General features: G+C 42.6%; 1 protein-coding gene across 1 annotated transcript in view; it reads left to right on the forward strand.

Annotated features, from left to right (window-relative positions):
* sdccag8 (SHH signaling and ciliogenesis regulator sdccag8) overlaps positions 1–22,768 on the forward strand; it is a 48,571-nt gene that overhangs the window by 24,853 nt on the left and 950 nt on the right. The window contains exons 14-17 of the mRNA XM_015003156.2: positions 706–833; positions 5,817–5,925; positions 7,816–7,947; positions 22,467–22,593. Coding sequence (XP_014858642.2) covers positions 706–833; positions 5,817–5,925; positions 7,816–7,947; positions 22,467–22,593 — 496 coding nt within the window. The remainder of the gene's footprint in view (positions 1–705; positions 834–5,816; positions 5,926–7,815; positions 7,948–22,466; positions 22,594–22,768) is intronic.

Raw genomic sequence — 22,768 nt, forward strand, 5'->3', positions numbered from 1 at the left:
CTGACACAGTACGCTTTAAGCTGAACCATTATAGCTCTGATCCAGCCTCACGTCTTTTGCAGGTTTTCTTCCAGAATTGCCCGATATGTAACTCCAGATCCATGTCTCCGTCAACTCTGAGCAGCTTGTTTATCTAAGGAAATACATCCCCAGAGGATGATGCTGCCATCACAAGATTTTTTTTTATGCCTCACTTTGCAAATTTAGGCAAAAATACACTTTTGGTTTTATCTGACCAGAGGCGTTTCTTCCACATGTTTTTCTGTGTCTTTTCCATTGATTACATTTTCTTCCACTTCACAATTATGTCCCTCTAAAGCAAATATACTTTAGTTGAATGAAATGGGAAATGTTTTTAGTTTAGTTTCAAGTTTAATTGACTCCATTGTGTTTTAACCTATCATGACTATTTTGGGTCAGCGTCGTAGAACCAGGTAGCATCAGATACTTTGCTTTACACATTTATAGTTTTGGATCAATACATGCATTTCCTTTCTGTTTTCTCCACAGTTTAATCATCTGAATCCAATCATGTTCGGTTTTACTGATTTCTTCCTTTTAGTTGTGACACCATCGTGCTTTTAGTCTCTAGTCTGGAGTTTTTATGTACACAGGTGGGTTTTTTTTTTCTAAGGTTAAAAAGTGCATTTGATGCTGATGCTTTGAGAACATTAACTGTTGGTGTTTTTGTGCGTTTTCCCTCAGACAGGACAGAGAGAGTGCGGAGCGGGCTCATGCAGAGGAAATGGCGTCTGTGACCCTTTCAGCGCGGGCGCAGGAGAAGGAGCTGGCTGTCATGCTGCAGAAAACAGAGGCTCAACACCTGCAGAGAGGTCGGTGCTTCAATGCTCGGGATTTACACTCCGTTTTCTTTCCATTTCTTTACTATTATCCAATAACTTTGAGTGTTAGTTCTGAAACTTTTCTCTCTTATCTTGGCATCATCCTCCAGTCCTATTTGCCTTATCCTCACCATGCCTTTTTATCTTACACTTTACTGCTTCGTGTTAGTTTTCAAATAGCTTTCACATGTATAACACTCCTGTCACATTTTGTTTAGCTTTGTTTTGCACACAGTTTTCAATCGGTGAATATATTACTGTTCGCAGCAGATTGGCAGATGCTCATACTTCACGTACTCAACTACTTGATGCTGCATTACTACATCTCTACTGCTGCTGTAGGCTGGATAGAAGTCAGTAATAATGATGATTAAATGCTAAATATAGAACGTCTGAATATAGACACACATATGCCTTTACGGTGGTTATAAGGCAGGTGGAAAGTGGGCATGAATCTTCACATATGGCTGCATTTGAAGGTTTTCAGTGACAAACCACACTTTATAAAATCTTGACTTTTTACCCACAGGTTTTGCTGTAAATGTGTGTTTTGATCAAATATTTTGTCATAACCATCCATTAGAGACTCAGTGTTTATTGCTGAATAACATAACCCAGAAACTGATCGGATATTTAACAAATCTATCAAATAATAATATTGATCTCTATCAGTAGGGGCTGATATTGTTCTCCTGAAAAGATAATTTTGTTAAAATTTAGCTGCACTCCATTATGTCACAGTGGCTTTTTCTTGACACTTAAATGTTTCAGATCTTCAAACAAACTTCAATATTACACAAAGTTAACCTGAACAAATAATAAAAAAAAAGCTGTGATGATCAGTGATTTCATGAACTTTGACTAGGCTAATCAAAAGTCTTTAAATTTTCATGTTTTGAAGATCCAATCAGAGATGGTCTGGGTGACATGTGTTGGATCATTGTCTTGTTTTTATAGACAAAGTGTGCAGGAGGTTTAGGTTTAGGTAACTGATGATTAAATATTCTACTTTAAGATGTATTGGGTAAAAACCTGAGTCCAAAGTCAATGATGAAAGGTTTTTCTGGTCCCAATGCAGCAAAACAACCAAAGACCATCATACTACCACCACCATGTTTTTTGCTGAAATATTATTAGTTTCCTGCCCGGTCCACCGGGACGTGCAGCACCTTGAAGGTGTTGCAGCCTTCAGCCACAGTGCTTTGACACAGCCACTCAGATTAGACAAGAGCTGGTTGAGCCGGACCAAAACAAGAACCAGAGCAACCTTGAGCCGGCCGCCCTGGAGATTCATGGCTTCCATCTCCTCCGGAAGGAGATCCCAGCGGGGGGGGGATCTTTGCTGGAACAGGATCTTAAATCTTCCATTACAATATGTAGTGGAATAAATTCCAGCTGAGTTGAAGTGACCTCAAAAAGACAAGAAAAAAAAAAAAAAGACAGAAGAGAAATAGAGTCTCTTAGAAGAGAATAAAGACTAGCCAAGCGAAGGGAAGATGGGAAGGTGATGGGAGCAGAGCAGAGAGAGAGAGACCCGGCTCGGCGCTCCCTGTCTGTCTGCACAGCAGAGCTGCTGCTGTTACCACATCTGCTGTGCCATCTGGATCCCCCCACTGCCCCCAAACACCCACCACCCACCTTCAGCCACCCTCCCTTCCCTCGCCTATCTTATCTTTTTATTTACCTGTGGTTCTCTTCAACAACTAGGGAGCCTGCTGGTACGCAGAACAAAGATGGAGGGTATAGAGGGAAGAATGGACGGTTGGGGGGGTAAACAAAGCGTTTCTTTCTGGCGCGTGTCGGCGGCACACATGTTGTCTAAAGAGAGCTGACATCAGAGCACAGCAGGAAGCTGTGGATGGGGAGGGGATGGAGGGGTGGATGTCCTTTAGTAACTCGCATCACTTCCTATCCCCATGCAGCCCAACAGACGAGCTGGATAATTAGCTTTCCTGCTCTCCAAATCCCGCCTCTTTGTCCATCCGTTTGTCCTTCCATCCATCCGCCCCCCTCCCTTCTTCTCCGCTCCCCTCCCACCTTTCTGTTTTCTTTTTTTTTTCATGTTTCTGTTTTTGAGTAAATGTGTACAGACCAACCCCTAGATGATATCAGATATTTGTCCCTCCAACCCTCCCTCCTTCACTCCCTCCCTCATTTTTCCTCTGTTTGTTTCCAGTGCCAGTTCTGCTGTGTTTCTGTGTCCCAGGGTTCTTTTTGGCCTACACATGGCAAGATATATTCAAAGCCCGCTCAGTTAATTAGTATTCTTCATACAACTTTCTCCAGCCCGTGACCAAAACTTCGCTGAGTGTGTGCGCGCTCACACGTCCGTGGGATGTTGTAGTTTTATAGTTTGCCACTCTGTAGCATCCGAGTTCTGCAGGAGCGCTACGTCGGCTGAGGCACATTAAAACAGTTAATGGACAAACAAAACGTCAGATTTCACCCGATTTAATCGTCGTTTGTAGGAAACTTGTAACAAAACACTTCAAGCGAAGGGTCAGACTTCAGCAATGCTGCTATTTGGCTCAAACCAAGACTGCACGCGAAGCAAAAACAAACATTATCTGTCTGAGTGACTTTTCAAAGTCACCGGCGATTTTTTTTTTTTTTTGGTTTTGTTTGACAGTAACAGAATGTCGAAGCAGGTGGATCATTCCCACAATCCAAACGGCAGCCATTGTTTTGTTTTTTTTCTCCTCTTCTTTTTAAAGAGCAGACATATGTTCGAGAGAGAAACGTAGACCGTTTCAAAGGAGCGATGAAAGCCCGGTGTTGGATTGTTCAGAAAGAGGCCCCCATGTGTGGATGAGGACGTGGCAGGAAGGCTGCAGGAAAAAGGAGGAGGAAAGCACGTTCAAACACAAACCTCGCTCCTTTTACCCTTTTTTCACACACTTTAGATTTCCGATCCGTCTTCAATGCACGACTGGTTCGCTCTGCATGCCGACTCCTGTTGTTTGAGCACTTTTGATGTTAATGAGAATGTTGACAAGTGCATTTTTTGGATATCCATTAAAAGAGACATATGTATGTTGCTTTTGCTGCAGTATTCCTCAGAGTGCTTTGCTTTAGCCATAAGGTAATAGTTGTCCTCTGATCCATCAGGCTGTTGTAGTTTCGTTTTCTTTTTTTATTGTGTATCAACTGTATAGCCTTTTGAAACCGAGACATTTAGTTTTTTTCCTGTTTGTGGATGTTTGTATGAAAGTAGTTTCCCAGCTGAATTTAACTAAAGAATGAAAAGAACTGAATTTCATATCGTTATTTAATTGGAAAAGTCAGACTCAAATCATTTTTAGCAGAAACAAATTTCTTCCACTGCTCATAGTGCTTGAATTTGTGAATTTGCATGTAAAATAGAGAGTTGTAAAGAATCACCAAGCAGTGCAGTCTGCCAGTGCTTCCCTCGTTTTATAGCGGAGGAAATAAGACCGATGTTTCCCTTTTCTAATTTTCTCTTTCTGATCGAGATCTACTATCCTGCTAATTTTCCATGCGTTCCTGCTCCACAACACCTGAACCAAACGGCTGAATTTCCTCATCAACATGTCATTCAGCTCTGCAGAGGCCTGGTAGCGAGTCACTGTAATGATTCAGGTGTGTTGGAGCAGCGATGGATCTAAAAGTCGCAGGAGGTCGCTCTCCAGGACTGGACTTGAGCAGCCCTGCAAACCTTTTAATAATATTCTGCTGTTGCATCATTTCCTCTCAGGAACAGATTGAATTTCTCATTAATGCCATTAACTCTGATTCCATTATAAATGTCTGCAAAACTTTGTTAATATTTCGCTAATGTCGAAAAAAAATCACAATTTTTCTGCGTTTTCAATTAAAATCACACGTAAATACGTTTGTTCATGCGGTTAGTCTTCAAAAACCTTCTTCTTTTCCACCAGTAGTAGCATGTTTGTTGATCACATGACTTGTGTGATGTGAAAAAAGTGTCTCCATTGCAGTTTTGCGAAAAACCCTTTGACATTCAAAACCACTTCATCCTCGCACAGAAAGTTTTAATGTAAAACGTGAGGTTTTTTTTTTTTTTTTTTTTAGAAAGTTTCCATTAAGCAAATTTCTTTTTGTAATTGAAACCTGAGTCGAAATGTGTGATGACACATCTGGAAGATCTGTGAGAAACTCGATGTTATGTGTTCCTCACAAAATATAACATAATACAGCTACCGGTGGCTGTCCTGTCGCTAACGCCAGTTTATTTTTAACAGTATTGCTATTTGTTTTAATTTAGGATAACAGATCTCATATTTATGGCTTTTCTAATGTAACTTTTGTAATGTGATTTTATACTGAATAACTGAGCTGTAAAATTTTAGACATGCATCGCTTGGAGTTCTGCTGCCCATTTTGGATGTTTTTTTGCAAAGCTTTTACCCGTTGATATTAAATTCAGTCAATTCTGATTTGCCTTCAAAAACTGTATGAAGATATAGGAAGAAATTGCTAACTTATATTAGCAATTATTTGTTAGGCCCTGTTGCGCTTACTGTTAATATTGATTCATACTTTAAATATGATTTCCAAACCCAATGACTCATTTAGATTAAAATATCTGTAACACGGTTACTTAACTGAGTTTCATTCAGCCTTCCTGTTATCTGCCTTACGTCTCGCTCTCTCACGGCCTATGAAGAACAGAAATGTCTCAACATGTAGTTTTTGCTTGAACTGCATCGTGTATTCTCTCCCTTCTGTAACATCTTCCCCACCAAAGGCTGCTGTGGTTATTAGATGCATGGTGCATTCGATCAGAAGCCACCTTTCATTTTCTCTCAAGTCAGGAGCTTTTAAGCTAAATAACAGCCAATTCTGTTCCCCTCTAGTATAAATACCGCTGACGCTCCCTGTCATGTGTTTGTTTCTAGAGGTTTTTACCAGAGCTTGAAGCAGGTGTCTGTATGCGACTGGTTTTTAAGAGGAAAAATAGACTAACTTCATCTTTTCGGCCATTTCCTCCAGTCGGAGAGATGGAGCATCTCATGGGTTCCCAGAATTCCCTGATCGGGAAGCTCAAAGAGGAATGCTGCAAACTTGGGGCCAAACTGGAAGAGTTGTCTCTTCAAAGCAGGTCAGTGTTTCCTCCTAAACATTTATTCCCTGAATTATCCTCTCATTTCCCTCCCCACGTCGCCTGGTAACTCGGCGGCAGAAACTTTTGTTTGTCATTTTGTTTTCTGTTTCAAGGGAACAGTTGTTTGTTCTCTCACTCGGCGCTTTATTCCCTCTGAACGTTTGACGTCCGTGTCATCGTTTCACAAAATCATCATCCGCCCCGGCTGTCGGGCAGAACATGTGAAAAAACTACAAACTGCTCTGCAGTCTGACCTGTTTTCTTGTTAACCTGATGCTACAATAGTCCCAGCAGGCCTGCCCAGCTCTCCATCTGGGCTGCCCGTGTGTGTGTGTGTGTGTGTGTGTGTGTGTGTGTGTGTGTGTGTGTGTGTGTGTGTGTGTGTGTCTATGTACGAGCCTGACCCTGGGCCCAGTGTCCTGTCAGCTGTTGGAGCTGTGCTACACATTAGTCACATGACAGCCCTCAATCTGGCCGAGACAGACCGCACTGGCCTCACCAACCACAGGACACACACACACACACACACAGTCTGAAGTATGCACAGTACTTTCTTGTGGTACACTCTGTACTCCTTTTTGCGTATTATAAAGTAATATGTCTGTGTAGACTGTGAAGCTGCAGCAGAGCGGTGTTTGGTGCTGCTGGCTGTTTGCGCTCCTGGAGTCCAGGTCCACTCTAGCGGCTAAAGTCCTGCTGGACGGCTAAGTGAGGACGCACCAAGACAGCTGCAGCGGGACGAGCAAATAAACTCATTATTTTCAGCAGTTGGTCTCGCTGATGTTGTGTTACTCAGACTTCAGGCTGCAGGTCTGTGGGATGTGGCTGAAGCTAATTTTTAAGGGTTCAAAGGGCATTTTTTACCAAGTGTTTTTTTCTGGTCTAGTTTCTAGTGCAAATATTGTAGTGCACTTTAAATAACTTACAAGTAACTTTTCATCAAGATATAGGAACTTGTTTTAAGTCGCACAATATTGATCAAGACGTTCTGGTTCCTTTGGTAGATTATTTCACTTATAACAAGACATTTTCCCAGTGTTATAAGTGAAATAATCTGCCAATACTAATTCAATACTAAGGAATTTTTGACTTATAATAAGCTCCTATATATTTCTGTGAAGTTACTTATAAGTTAGTTTCTTTCTTATTTCAAGTTTTACTATGATATTTGCAGTAGAAACTAGACCGAAAATACTTGGTAAGATTTTGTGTTTTTGCAGACTTCAGTGTTTTCCAGCTCCTGTTTTTACTCTCACTGTTATTGATAAGCTTAATAAGCAGTTAATGTATTCAACAATATTACTTATTTCTAAACAGTCTGCAGTGATTTTAAATACATTACTGACTACATTAATGTGGGAAAAACACAAAAGTACACTTGAAATATGACCAAACTAACTCATAATTAACTTTTCAGTTCAATATCTGAGCTCGTCTTAAGTTAATAATTCCTTTATATTAATAAAAAAGTACTGTTTCCACTGTCATGCTACTTATAACATGGGAGAAATATCTTGTTATATGTTAAATAATCTGCCAGTTGAACTAGTGCTTTATTTTGATTGATATTAAGGAATTGTTGAATTATTGAAGGAATTATCAGGGTTTCTATTCACCCAGGAAGTCTTACATTTAACTTAAGGATTTTTTAACTTAAGGATTTTCCAGGTAGTAGTATGGAAAAGAAGAAGAGAAAATGGGAACATATTTGAAATATTAGTTAGCAATTAATACTAACTTTTGATTTAATAAAACACTTCTGCACTGTATGTTTCTTTTTTTTCTTATTTCATAGTTATTTCCAGCATGCCCTGCATGTACCTTTCCGTGCAGGACAGGGTGTACTTTCATTTGTTCATTGTTTGCATTCCTGCTGCCTGTGCACAGGAGCGAGCTGGAACAGCTGGCTCTGGAGAAGCAGCACTCGGAGGAGACGGTGAGGAGTCTGAGAGCGCGCTGCTTGGAGATGGAGGAGCAGTGTGTCCAGCATGGACGCATGCACCAGCGCATGAAGGACAGGTGTGGAGACTCTGCGCAGAACGTTCTCACAATCACTCAGGCTGAATCTAAAGCCTCGTTTCACATCCTAACCCGGTCATGTTCACATTTGCCGCGGGTTTTCTTTTGAAGGAACAGGATTTTGACTGTATTTTGTGTGGTTTGCATTTGAGCGCTCAAATATTTAACAACTTTTTTTCAGAAATAGGGCAAGGATCGAAAAATGTGGAAATTATGGAAGATTTAAGATACACACCTGTGGGTCTTTAAGTGACCAACGTCTTAAAAAGCAACTCATTCAAAAGTGCAAAGGAACTTTTTTCAAGAGATGAAAACAAATGAGAAACCAGGAAAATTGTAGAGTTTTTTTTTTCAGCTGTATGAATTAGAGAATAACTCCTCCCCCACCTGTTGCTGCACACTCTTCATCATCTGGATGACAGAATATGTCATCCAGATGACTATTTTTTATTTATTTATTTATTTTTTTGCAGATGCAAAGAAAAAACCCAGTGATGGACATTATTTAGAAGCTCACAGCAGAATACAGGCTGGCTTGCTACACTTCCCATGCTTCTCTATAAAGAGCAGAACTGAAAAAATAGGTGTCAGTAGATATTTTTCATATTTTGCTTAAGTTAGTGCATTAAAATAAAAGTAATTAATAGATAGTAACATTATTACAGCTGTAATATTCAGTGTTTTATCATTTTAGCATCAGTAGGAATAATTGTTTCTTCTTTAAATACCAGTTCTCAATTAGATACGTTTTGCGTCAAATACTTTTTTTAATGCATTGAAAACACGACACAGTGGTATTTTTTCTTAACAGCCATTCATGCCTTGACTTATGAAACTCAGAAACAAGACAAAGGTCCTTAAATCGGGGCACAAACTGAACTGTGTTAAAAAAATTTATTAGTAAAATAAAAAAACTTGGATTCTCATGTATTCGTATTTTGTCCTCTATCAGATTATTATTTCTAGTTTTAACGTTTTGAAGTTAACTTTTTAATTTTTTTTCTCCACTTTGCAAAGCTGCAGTTAAAAGTTGCTCCGTCGCCACGGCGATGCGGGGGTCTCTTCCTCCTGAGTGCGGAGCCCAGTTGGTGCGCGTCTCGGCAGGGCGCCTGGCGTGCAGCCTGGCTCTGCCAGCGTGGGCGTGGGTGTGTGGGTGTTGTTGCCCCACTCTGCAGGATCTCTACCCCAGTGCGCCCCCACCTCCACCATCACTTCCACGTTTGCACTCACACACCACACACACACGCGCGCGCGTGCACGCGCTCACCATCACTGACACTACATATTGTCTTCCTCCCACCGGTGTTAACCTGCCGACAGTCGGGACGCCGCCAAAAAAAACAAAGTTTACCGAGTCACAGCTGTCTCCTGGTCGTGCCTGACTGTTTTTTTTTGTGTGTGTGCGTGTGTGTGTGTGTAAAAGGGAAAAACAATCTTAAGTTGTCACGCGCTACAGAGCTTGAATCTACTGTATGTTTCCGTGCATATGCTGTGGTGGTATTTCTCTCCTGCGTGTGCGCGTGAGCCCGCGTGCGCGCCTCTGTGCATATGGGTAGTAGCTATTGCACGCTCTCAGGAGGGTAAGCAGAGTTGGATTCCGGCTGCCAAAAGTGGGATTGGCTGGGAAGTTGGCACCAAACTTCTCTCTTCTCCCAACTGAACCACGATAATCACTCTTGGCATTTATGAAGTTTTATTTTCTGCTTTGACACTCAGTTTGTTGATGAATCCTCCTGGTAGTTCGAAATCTCCAGAGTTCAGCTCTAGCGGAGGTCAGTTTGGGAGCGAGTTGCTGATCTGCTGACCACGTTTCTGCTTCCTAAGGTGTGTGTGAGTGTGTGTGTGTGTGTGTTTGGAGGGGCTGGGGTTGGGCAGGGAAAGTAATTTGTTTGGTTTAAGCAGGAAATTCATGTAGTTTGGATTTGATTTTGTTGATTTGTTGTTCGGAGGCAGAGCAGAGATGAGGGAAAGCTTTTTATTGTTCCTTTTATTTGCAGATGGGATTCTGCCGCCTTTTAAAACCACAAATACTTTGTTTGCACCCGAACGAACAAAAAAATAAAACGTACTTCTACCGTGTCTGTCAAAGCGTTACAGAAGTCTCGCGTTTTACTTTGAATCCCCTGAACTTTCAGATCTCTGTCAGCGCATCAGTTTGTTCACATATTCGCCTATAAGCTGAAACATCATATGGTTCTTTCCTTGCGCTGAACAGCAACGCAGGTTCTCCTTCCCTCCTGTTAGCGTACAGATCTATACATCGAGTATTGTTCGCTGCTCCCTGTGGGCCCTGGTTGCTCAGCGGGCCCCCCGCCGCGCCGTTCGGGGGTTAAGGTGTACGTGTTAACAATCTGGTGTAAGTGGGTTCACTATCCAGCGCCCCGCCCCTCCCCACAGCCTCTCCATCGGCCTGCAATCTGTGCTGCGAAGAGCGGCAACAGCGCACCACGCACAAAACATTTGGAAAATCAGCTTGATTTATTTTTACATGGGCAAGCTGATTGCCAAACTACACAGGGGTTTTAGCACACAATGTTTTGCTGCGCCACTTAATTATTTATTTCACTATTTCTGTGTTGCTGCCTCTTTTTTTTTTTTTTTTAAGTTGGAAATGAAGGGGACGGGAGGGGGGGAAGAGCTGGAGCGGGACAGCAAGAGAGAGTTAGAGCCAGACGCTGCAAAAGGATTAATTCACTGTGACTGGAGATGTTTAAATGTAGATATTTTATATTAAAGTACAGGAGCAGAAGTGAACTTTTTTATGAGATTGATGGTTTTGATACTGGTTTCAGTTCATAAAACTAGAACAGATTTAAATTGGCTGGTGATTTTTAATTCAGTAAATGCATTAAATCTAAGAAGTCACATAAAAACCAATTAAAGGTTTGGTACTTATGTTCTGATATATGTATTTAAAATTTTCTGTTGCATTCAAAACCACTGCATCGATCACAGAACCCATGTTATACTTTTCTCTTATTTTATGGCCGATTGTTGTTCACCAATAGACCAGCATTAGCAGAGAACAGGAATTGGGTATTGCCTTAGACAAATCTAATAAGAGTGTGTCTTAAAGACATTAAATATTTGGAAAATAATAAAATAATCAATTGACACCCAAGTTTTTCTGAAACAATGTCTGCACCTCTCGGGTTTTAGCTTCTCAGGAAATAAAAAAAACAAAAACAAAAAAAACAGGAAAACAGGACAGAGTTGATCCAAATGGACAAATATAGATATTCAGAGCCCGACTGTGTGACACAAACTTATTGTGTCTTGTCCGTCCGTTTCACTGGTGACGCTAAAATTATGACAACTTCGACACGTCTACTACCGAAAAGAAACAAAGGTTGATTGTCTATTTTTGCACAGATGAGCTGTTTTTGTACCTTGAGTTTTTCAAATGAAATATTTTTCATCTTTACGTAAACTTACCCCAGAAATGCTACAATAGTTACACTATTATTGTGCAGCAAAGCCATTTCCAGAAAGAGAAACATTTCTACATATGATCTGCTGGGATAAAAGTTAAAACTGAGTGGAAACAGATTCATTTACATCCACGAACATATTCGCTCCAGATTGCTCTTCGTGTCGATTTTTCTGTCACATTTCGGATCTAAATCCAGTTCCTCAGCTGTGCCTGCCCTCCTCTTCCTCACCTCTCTCCTGCACTCCAACTTTCTTCCTCTCTCCTCCTCCTCCTCCTCCCCTCGTCCTTCTGTACCGAACACCTCGCAACCTTCCCTCACCTCACAGCTGTTCACAGGCTGTTTCACCAATTATCACGATGCACGTACACACTCGGGTCACACACACACACACACACGCGCGCGCGTTTATCCGACAGACCAACAGTTATTTAAGCTCATAGTGGCAGCAGAGTGTGTTTGCCAGAGTCGAGTTGCGTAGAGGTGCGGTCTTATAAGGAGAGCAGCAACATATACGCAGATGTGCCTGCAGATCCACAGGCTTCGCTCGGCCATATGGCCTCCACCAAGAAGGATTGTGCGTACGTCTGGAGGAAAAAGTGGGAGGGAGGGAGGGATGGTGGAGGGATGGAGGGGCCATGTGTGGCAGGAGCTGTGCAAGCAGTTGTTGAAGTATGCACGCCTGTGGATGTGTGCGTGTGTTTGCACCAGAGGCTCCAGCAGATCGGCTAATGGAACAAATGGCCGCGGCGGGCCGAAGGAGGAAGGAACAGGCTTGCTGCTACCGCGGGCGGACGGCGAGCCTCAGGCGAGGGCTGCTTCATCTGCCGCACACACACACGCACACACACACACACACACCCGTTCTGCTGTTCTCCTCATTCCCTCTCTCTCCCCCCTCCCCATCCTCCTCGCTCCCTAACACACAGTGTGCTGCCATGCCCCCAGAAGCAAAAGGACGCTCCTCGCAAAACTTTTCATTTGCAAATGAAGTTGGCAGCGGCCGAGCAGAAGAAAGCAGGGCAGCTTTCGTTTGTGATCTGAGAGAGGTACAGATAAACAGAGGGATGATGAAAGAGTGACAAAAAAGGCGGCCCAGTTTTTTTTTTTTTTTTCTTTTTTACTGCTGGTTCTAATTCGCTTTATGCCGCAAGTATTAACGGCACTCCTGTCACCGTTTTTAAGTGCATTTCTCAGCTGCATTCTTAGAGATCGCATGTTTTTACACTTTCTTTCTTTCTTTCTTTCTTTCTTTCTTTCTTTCTTTCTTTCTTTCTTTCTTTCTTTCTTTCTTTCTTTCTTTCTTTCTTTCTTTCTTTCTCTCTTTCTTTCTTTCTTTTTTGCAAATAAAAGCCTCTGCAGATGATCTAGAGTGGGATTGTTCAGCTGTTAATGGTTAGAAAATAGCATTAGCTTTGAATGCATTTTTAATTACAGATTTAATGTCCTTCATAAGGATGCTAAACATCCGTCTGGACTGTGGGAGGAAGTACACTGCAAAAACACAAGATCTTACTAAGTATTTTTGATTTTGTTTCTAATGAAAATCTCTTAGTACACTTGAAATAAGGGAAAACTGACTTACAGGTAACTTTTCAGCAGGAAACAGAAGCTTTTTATCCAAGTAATTCCTAAATATAGGTGAAAATGTGCTAGTTTCTTTGTCAGATTATTTCTCTTATAACTAGTAATTTTTAATCAATATTAAGGAATTATTGACTTAAAACAAGCTCATATTTACTTGTAAGTTAGTTTTGTCTAAGATATTTGCACTAGAAGCTAGATCAAAAATACTTTGTAAGATTTTGTATTTTTGGAGTCTGTCACAGAGAAAAAAACAAGAATAAAAAAAGATTTGTATTTACTAATGTGTATACGTTTTCCTAGTGGTGTGATTCACCGACGCACAGAGAAACCTTCACTTCCCATCATCTCTCTCTGCGTCTCTCACATGCTTTGCGTTCCTTCCTCTGGATGGCGCTGGTCAGTCGTCTTCCTCTTTCATCTCTCCCATCTCCGCTCTGCCCAGCTGGCTTTTGTAGCCAGGAGCGACCGCAGGGCAGCCTGCTGAAAGAGCATTGTCAAACGGTGGCTTTACAGCTTACACACACACACACACGCACACACACACACACACACACACACACACACACACACACACACACACACACACACGCATGGAGACGCACAGATTTGCAGCTCAGATGTCGGGCCGTAGCCAGAGGCTCGCAAGCTGGAGCGTTAACCACGTATAGCGACACATCTAGAGCCCCAGTCGCTGACACTGAGGCAACTTTGTATAAATATAAATGGATATTTGGGGCATTAACACCTGTCCTCTCTGTCGGAGGAAAGAAGCGAAAAGAAACATCAGCAGAAACACTTTTTATGTTAAAACACGAGACATAAAAGGAGCGAGCTGGCCTCGCAGCCATGACGTTAAATGGGGAGATTCAGCCGCCTGCAGCAGGTCGGTCACCTCCGTCAATACAGCAAAAAATCAACAAAGTCTGAGCCCATCCAGAGCTGCCTGCGCCGCCGTCGTCAGATCGCTCATCCTTCAAACTTTCCAATCAGGCTTAATAAAAGTACCAGCCAAGAGCGTTTTTATTTCACACTGCTTGATCTCGTGTCGGTCGACGCTGAACTCCTGCCTGGAAATGTTAATAAAGACAGGAGCTTCTGGTTGCAGCAGGTTGTCAGGCCAGACGGATTAAAAAAAACAAACAATTTCTTTCATTTATCATCTTGTGTTCCTAGTTTTTTTTCTTTGCTATTGTTGATAGAAAATTGTTTGTATTTTTTTTTTTACAATACAATAATCTGTCTAAATGTTGGAGTCCACATAAAAATAAATTATGAAAGGAATAAGACATTGTGTGACAAAATGATGGGAAACAGTAAATGGAGCACGGCAGCAGGAGGTTTGTGAGGCCCGCCTGTTTTTTTTTTTCCTTCCTCTCCCTCCCTCTCTTTCTTTAAGCAACATGTATAAATCACCCTGCATGTTAAAATCAGCTTTATAGGTCGATGTTTCACATATTTGGAGCAACATGTTCACAACACATTTTTTTTATATTTCGTACCGACGATAAACCAGTTAAATAGATTATTGTGTGAACTGCTTTTTATAGATTTCCATCTCAAAATCCTCAAAATAACATAATAAAAGTTACTTCAATAAAAAAAAAAAAAAGTTCCATCAAGAACCTTAAACTAGCGCATCGGGCGCCTGTTTGTGATGCATTTGTTTTATTACAACAATGAAACATTTTAGAGTAACTGCAGCCTGGTAGAAATGAGGCAAATGTTTGCTCTCATTCGTTTATCTGTTGGATATAAAAACGCATCAAACGAAACAGTGGCGAATAAGTAATGCAGTTTACAGACTTAGTCAGGAACTACGATTGAAAAACAAAAAACAAATTCAATTTAATATTGTTGAATTTCATTGTCTTATTTTGCTGAAAATAACCAGTTACATATCGTCAACAGTGGAGACGAAAAAGATTACATCTGGGAAATGTTTTTCTTTTTATTATTACTTCTTTATTTTTAGAAGACTTTATATGAACATGTTAAACAATTTCAGATGGGCTGAGACATTAATGTGTGACTAACATCTGGCGCGTCAGAGCTGCAACAAAAACAGTACGAAAGCGACGCGTTCGGCACAGCTGGAGAACAGCTGGGGGGCCGCGAAATAAATGAAAAACAGGACCCGGTTTGTGTTTGTCTTTTAGGAAGCTAATGTTAAACATTAAGATAATTGTTTTGTTTTTTTTCATATACGAGGAGAGGACAGGAAGGGTGGTAAAGAATGATTTTGTGTGTTAGAAAGTGACGGACTGCGTTTAATGAGAGCAGAAAGGCACGATGTGTGTGGCAGCCTCATCCTCCTCGGTGTCACCAATCGCGCTCTCGTGTCAAATGCGCATGTTAGCGAGAGCAACAACTGGCATGACAGGTTGGTGGAGAAGACGAGGGGCATGGCCTTCAGGCAAACACACACACACACACACGGTGTACAGTTGTGGGCCAGCCAAGATTTTGCTCGAACGCTGGGGTGTGAGGGTGGTGGGTCTGGGTTTGGGTGAAACGTTGATGTGTGTGTGTGTGTGTGTGTGTGTGTGTGTGTGTGTGTGTGCGTGCGTGTGTGTGTCAGCTGTAGCCGTCGGGCCTCTGGCAGCGTTTCCATAACCAGGCGAATTGAAGACGTCTGCCTGCGTTCTTCAGCCCCTCTGGACGATTAGGCCCCTCAAACAAACGGACACGGAGCTTCACTACGTCAAATATCTGCTCCTTAACGAGGCTGTGCTTCAGTTTTACACCAGATTTCCGTTTCATTGGTGATCTTCCCTGTGCCCAAGCTTGAGGTGGAGCTCTGCGTGCGTCTTGTTGCACATCTTGTTCAGACCCAGAACCAGTCTGGGTCACCAGTGTCCAGGTGGCAGAAAGTCACGGTTTCAGACGCCCGAGTTTTCTGATGAAATGCCACAGATTGTGACTATGAACCATTCCCCTCCCCCACCTATTGCTGAACATTTCCACCAATACAAATTACACTACAGGCACAAGCCAGTTGGAAGTGATGTACCAAGGTTTTAATAAACTGTCTTGTGTTTGTGTTACATTTCGAAACCGCTAAACATTTTCTATCTTGGCATCCCTTTAGCTTAACGCCATTTAAATCAGAATAGAAATAAATTATCAGAATGACCGGCTGAAATCAGGTGACTCCATTGTTCCTTTAGTTACATAAGAAACTAATTTGGCTGTTCAGAAATATTTCCAGCTGCAACAAAGTGCAGACAGACATGGTGTGAAAACCATAGCAGGGCCACTCATCGCTCTTATTGCTAAAACAACAACTAGCGAGCTACACATTACGATCTTGTTAAGCTGCTGACTGGAGCCTATACCGGAGCAGAAAACCTGACTAATTAAGCTAATTGTATGTGTTACTCTGAAGAGATAAAAGCAGCAAATGTATTCTGTACTCGACTTAAAAACTGACTTGGATTGCTGCTCTAGTCGTTTCTTTAAGTCTGCATGTGAGCATGAAATAAGTTTAATATGGCAATAATTTTTCTGCAAATTATTAATACATGATTTATAGATAATTGTAGCCTTTCTGTTTAATTTAAGCAGTATTATGTGATTTCAAACAGCTTTGTGTAAATGCTGTGATACTATTGGGTATGGACATGCCACATGGATATCGACCGATATTAGTCATTTTTTAAAAACGTCTGTATTGCTCCGAGAAATCGAACTGCGCCAACATTAACAGACGATATTTATTTCCATCTTGTTGCTGTTCGTTTCTGGAGGGGGAGTGGAGCAGATTGGTCATGTGGCATTTGTTTGGTCATGTGACAGTGATGCAGCAAAGGATTGTGGGAGGTTCACTGATTCAGGGATGCAGTGGCGTGGCTCTTTTCTTCAAGGTGTCAAAAGTGTAGCGATATTGGTTCTCTGAGACAGTGATACAAACATCGGATTTGAATATCGGCCCAAATTTTCATATCAGTACTTCCATAGATACTATAGTGGTTTTTGTAGTCAAGGTTATCATGCAGTTAGAATCTCATACTGGCCTAGAAATGATTTAGTCTTTAATTTTATGGTTACAAAACCTCCTTTGACTCCAGTTTAGATCGTCTCCCCGGTTGACCTGCCGTCTTACTTGTGAGTCGGATGAGTGTTGCTGTAAAAGCAGCCGCTCACATGGAGCTGCTGAGTGACAGACCTGAGCGCTGCTCGCAGATCTTCTGGATCAGTGTTTCTCCGACGTGGCGTTAGCACTTTCCCTTCAGACCGTGCCTGCAGGACATATGCTCCCACCTGTAAATAAATATGCAAACACAGACAAACACAACAGAGTTCAGACTCTAGCTGTGGGCTATGACTGATACACGCCACAGAGAGGTAGGTCTGTGTGTTTGTGTGATGTAATTAAGCTCCTCGGTTGCAGCAGTCAATAGAGAGCGCTGCGGTTGGAGGTGCAGAGTTTGATTATTGGGCCGTCAGGGGAAATTACTGCAAAGTGCCTCCCAGCAAAACTTCCTTCTCCATGTCTGCTGGAGAACTAAACACACACTTGGGCTACGTTCAAACAGCAGGCAAACGCAACCCAAAACCGCTTTTTTTATTTTTTGGCCCAAACACGACCTATATCCTTCTTTTTCACCGCAGTCTGTACGGTCCAATTCCGATCTTTCCGCTTCCCCCCACCCCCCGAAAAAAAATCCGATCTGTGCCAATGTGGTAGTAAGTCGGATGCGAATCTGGTTGTTTGCAAAATGTCTGCAGTTGCATTTTAACCAGCTTTTATGTCATTGATGTGAGACGTGAATACTGTTCACTTTGGGGCCTTAAAACCGTTGCGGTCGGGTTTAATTAGTATGAGCAACCGTGCAAAAAAAATCGGATTTTATAAAAAAATAAATAAAAAATCATAATTGAGCATCAAGACCTGCTGCGTGAACGTGGCCTTGCAGGCTGTTTCTGGTAGGGTTTTCTACTGATTTCAGTGCAGATTGAAGTGAATCATTGGCTCCAGCAGGTGGTGTCGTTTCCCCAGGTCAGGAAGGAAGCTCTCCCCGTGTGACCCCGAGCTCTCCGCTGTCCAGCCGGCCGGCCGGCAGGCAGCAGGCAGCAGCAGGGCGGCGGCTGGAGACCACTGCCTCTCCGTGTCTGAGACCGCATATCGTCAACCCTCATCTTTCACCGTCCGCAGACCCCGTCAACTCAGTCAATCCGCAAATCCGTCCAAGCTTCCAGCCCTCCTTCTCACTTCCCAGCAGCCAGCTGAGTGTGTGTGTGTGTGTGTGTGGATTAGTGAGGGGCAGTGTCTGCGCATTAGGCTGTATTAAGCCCTAATTAAAGAGTGTGCCAGTCGATGGAGGCCAGTTATTGGATTTGCTGCTTTAGCGGCTGGAAGGAGCGCTACTTTAATCATACGCGCGCGCGCACACACACACACACACACACACACACACACACACACACACACACACACACACTCGCCTTGCCTCTCGGGGGCAGAGCACGAAGGTGAGATGAGGTGGATTAGAGCGAGGCCAGAGGTTGGCAGCTCTCCGCTCCGACAAACACGGCGCGTTTGGTCGTCTGCGTAGCCGGGTCACAGCTTTTACTCACCGCGTTACATAAACCTTCAGCTTACAACCTGCCTCCGGTTTAAACATCTCAGGCCACGACCTGACCGACTGATTTACTGGCTGGGCTGAGGCGGAGCCCACCGGCCTTTTACACAAACATGTTCACACTGTGTCACGTTACCTCAAAGTGTTTTTATTGGGGTTTCATGGGATAGACCAGGGGTCTGCAACCTTTACGATCCAGAGACGTATACAACTTTTACAAAAAGACGATGAATACATTTGAAGGTCAGTGCGTAAAGACAGACATGATGCCGTCATATGGATGACATAACATCTGTCATGAACATGAAGGAGAATGTTTATGACTGTTGTCGTGACATAAAATTTGAACTATTGGGTAAATAATGGCACTTGCGTGTGGTAATGCTGCGTCTGCCTGTACTGAGGGGCTGATCAGACTCCTTACAGCTGAAAATCTTCTGCATAAAACCAGAAGAAGAAGTCGCATTGTGATCCTTGGCGACGACAGATTCTGGTTCTGTTTGTCTTGGCAGGATGTCGTCTGGTTCACTTCGGAGGAATGACTTCCCAGACTGACAATAAATCCTTTGTTGCAGTGTCACATTTATCTCCAGCAGAAGACAAAGTGTAAAACTTGTCTTGGCGAAACGTTTTCATGCATCTCTCACCGTGTCACAAACCCAGAGCGGATTTTACATCCCGCCACTCGTCGCGACAAATTCTCCGCAACGAGCTTCTGGAAGTTTCTCTTTGATCGACTGGCAGCGTCGGGTGGATTTCTGTGCTTCGGTAAGGGGAAGCTGTAACTGGATAAAGACTGACATTTTCTGTGTGTGTGTGTGTGACTCAGATTAGCTCGGTGGTGTGGAGCTGAAGGCCTGCAGTCGGAACATTCTCAACACTTCCCTCATCAAACCTTTACAGAACAACAGGCTCTGTTTCTGACCTTTAGGCTGATGTCTGCCGCTCTTCGTGAGCAGAACATCGCTGCTTTGGACTCTTTCCGTGTGTGTGTGTGATGGTTGTGTGATGTCGTGCTGTGCAGTGGCGTAGGAGGGAGAGGCAGAGTGGGAGGAAGGAGCGAGGGGGCGGCTGGTCAGGACAGCTTGGAAGCCGGCTGCAGGAGCGCCAGGCGGGGAGGAGGGTCGCCGCCCTCGGCCTCCAGAAACTGGACCGAGCCACAGGTCTGGGATAAAACACTCCCTCAGGCGGAGGGCAGGTTAACACTGAGAGTGTGTAAGGAGGATGATGCTGAAGAAGATGTGTGTGTGTCGGGGTCTCCAAATGAAGAGGTAGAGGAGGATTAAAGTGGAGAGCATGCAGGGCCTGGTGAGGGAGGGGGAGCAGGGAGCAGATTGTGTAGCAGAGTTGGGATGTTCGCCTCCTCCGTCTGTCACACCGAGGCAGGGAGGCGGGCCAGCCGCTGCCAACATGACCAGCAGGGTAGGGCCACTCGCCCCAAGCCCAAAACCCTCATCATCCTCCTCTTCCTCCTCCGTAGCTAACTATCTTCCTGGCTGCTGCCATTTGAACCTGAAGCAGTAGTTGGCTTGGCTTCCGTTCTTTAAAGGGGACATGTTATACAAGATTCAGCTTTTGTACTTCCGTTTGGTTCTCTGCTGATTCTGAAAACAAATAAACACCTAAAATAATAATAATAATAATAATAATAATAATAATAATAATAAACAGTTGTTTTCTGGCAACAAGTTTCAAAAACCTTTGTAATGTTGAGTCACAATCAGCAGGCAGCTAGCAACTGAAGCAGAGCTCTAGCGCTTTTGGACAGCAGCTGGTTTTACTGCTGTACAATGGCTGTTGGAAAAGACAAGTGTTTTGTTGTTCACTTGACATTCAGAAAGAACTTACTGTATTCTTGTTGGTTGTGCAGAAGGCGCCACTTCTGCTTTTCAAAGGTGTACAGTTGTATAATTGCACACCTGTTTGCAGCCATTTTCCCCTGCGAAGGTAAACATTGAGTTTCGGGGTCTGGCAGGGGCCGTGGCCAGAAACAGCATATTTGGATTTAAAGTGACACAATTGACTAGACTGAAATCTCATTATCTAAGAATTACGTAAGAATATTGTGCAAAAAAAAAAAAAAAGAATGTTTTGTACAGCCCATTAACCTCTCCTATAACCTGTTCAATAGTAAATATTGTCGTGAATATGAATCATTTAACATTTTTAATGACCATCATAAGACAAATGTAGGAGTGGTAAATGTATTCTATACCTCCGTGTGAGTTTGACCAGCTGAGGGCTTCCCTGTCTCTTTATAAGGAAGTGTGTTCATCGATTCTTTATAAGGGGGGGTGACTGACTGACTGACTGACTGGATGGGTTCAACACTGAGCTGCTGGTAGGAAATATTCAGGAAGATTCTTTCCCCTAATACATTATTTTTCCAGCCTCACCCTTCAGCCACAGCAGAAACAAACACACACACACACACACACGCGCACACACACACACACTCTAATCCCAGTGAAAGGGTTCATTGTCTGCAGGAGCTGCTGTGTCAGAGGGGACGCACTAATTGGGATGTTTTGGTGAAACTACACACATTCCTACAGCTCTCTGTGTAAAAAAAAAAAAATAAATAAATAAATCATGCATTTTGGACCGGAAGACTTTGTAGAAGACTAATAAAACAGTTTTCAAATAAAAGTTCATATATGCAAGTATTGGACATCTGTAGTAATGTTCATGTTTTGTTTGCTGTAGCAGCTTCTGTCTTACTATGAGTCCATCATATTTTATTGAAAATATCTGCTTGTTTCTTAGACTTTCAGCTTGAACCGTTTCACTTGCCGTTTCGTTTTAGGGGTTGAAAATAATGTGCTCTTTTGCAAAAATTTTATACTTTTATTATAAAACCTGAAAATATAAATACATTGTTGGTTACTCAAAATGTCCAACAATAGATAGTCATCAAAAACAAGAAAAGGCCTCTTTTCAAAAAGTAATGTAACATTTGTGGCTTTAAACAAGCTTTTGTTTTGTTTTCCTGAGCTGAGGGTAAAAATGGCTAATTGGATCGTAAAGGTTAAAAACCTCTGAACTAAATTATCACTTTGTTCTCTTATTCTTTCACAGTTCCCTAACAACAGAGGTTTGTCAAATGTAGCGGCTTAGTTTTTATAACCTTTAAGAAAATGTTTTTTATTTTACTGCAAACTCTTAGCGGATTCTTCTTATTCTTCATTTTGATTCCTCTTACACTTTTTTTCCTGAACGTCTGGTTTGTGGTGAGTCTCGTGCAAACTGCTTTCACCTCCTCACACAATCCCAGAGCTTTAGGTTTGATTAAAATATTTAGCCTGAATCGTAGAAGGTATTCTCATCATCTGAAGTATATAAAAGTTGAACTGAGATAATTAGTTTTTATCTAATTGCCTCATGCACATCACTAATGTTTCCTTTTCCTAAGATCATCGATCAACTCCTGCTAAAAGATGCTTTCTTTCCCTGAAATCCTCCATTAGCTCCATCAGACGATGAGGATCCTTGATGTTCACCTCCGCTGTCTCAAACACATCTGGCCGACGTTTCCTCTTTCAAAGACAGTGCCGTCGTCTCCTTGTCAGCAGTGCTGTTTGTTTGATCAACACAAAGTCCGGTGAAATTAGAAGCTCTTTGTGGATCCAGCTCCGTTTCAATATTTACAACATTTTGTTTTATATTCGCCAGGAGAGCTGGTTATTCCCCTGCTCTTCCAGTCAGCCCGTGTGTGTGTGTGTGTTTTAGCATTTCTTACCGTGTAAGGCCCAAATACTACAGTGAGGATCCACCGCTTCTGATGGAGTCCAAAGCCTGTGGAAGTGCTGTTTTAGGGTTGTGGGCTAGAGCCCTGAGATGTAGGGTTTTAGGCTGTGTAAATGGAAGTCAGTGCTAAGTCTTAGTGAAAATAAAAAGTCGTACTCTGTGTGTGTTGCAGGTTGCAGCAGTTGGACCGACACTGTCAGAGCAGCGCCCAGCAGGTGTGTGAGCTTCTGGCCAAACAGAGCCAGCTGATGCAGGAAAGAAACGCGCTTAGTGAGGAGATGCAGAACCTACGCATCGAGGTACGAACACACACCACAAACTGATCACCAATTAAATAAATCTGGAGTCGACTTCACTCTGAAGGAAGAAGTCAAAGTGTTGTGTTGGTTTTTTTTATGCCATGTTTAAACTAATGAATCATCTGGTTGTGGATTTGTGGAAGGTTTCTTTATTCTGCTTTGCATCATTACCTGA

This window comes from Poecilia mexicana, unplaced genomic scaffold (assembly GCF_051168715.1).
Source record: "Poecilia mexicana isolate PSO_F unplaced genomic scaffold, ASM5116871v1 scaffold_15, whole genome shotgun sequence".
In the NCBI taxonomy this organism is placed as follows: Eukaryota; Metazoa; Chordata; class Actinopteri; order Cyprinodontiformes; family Poeciliidae; genus Poecilia; species Poecilia mexicana.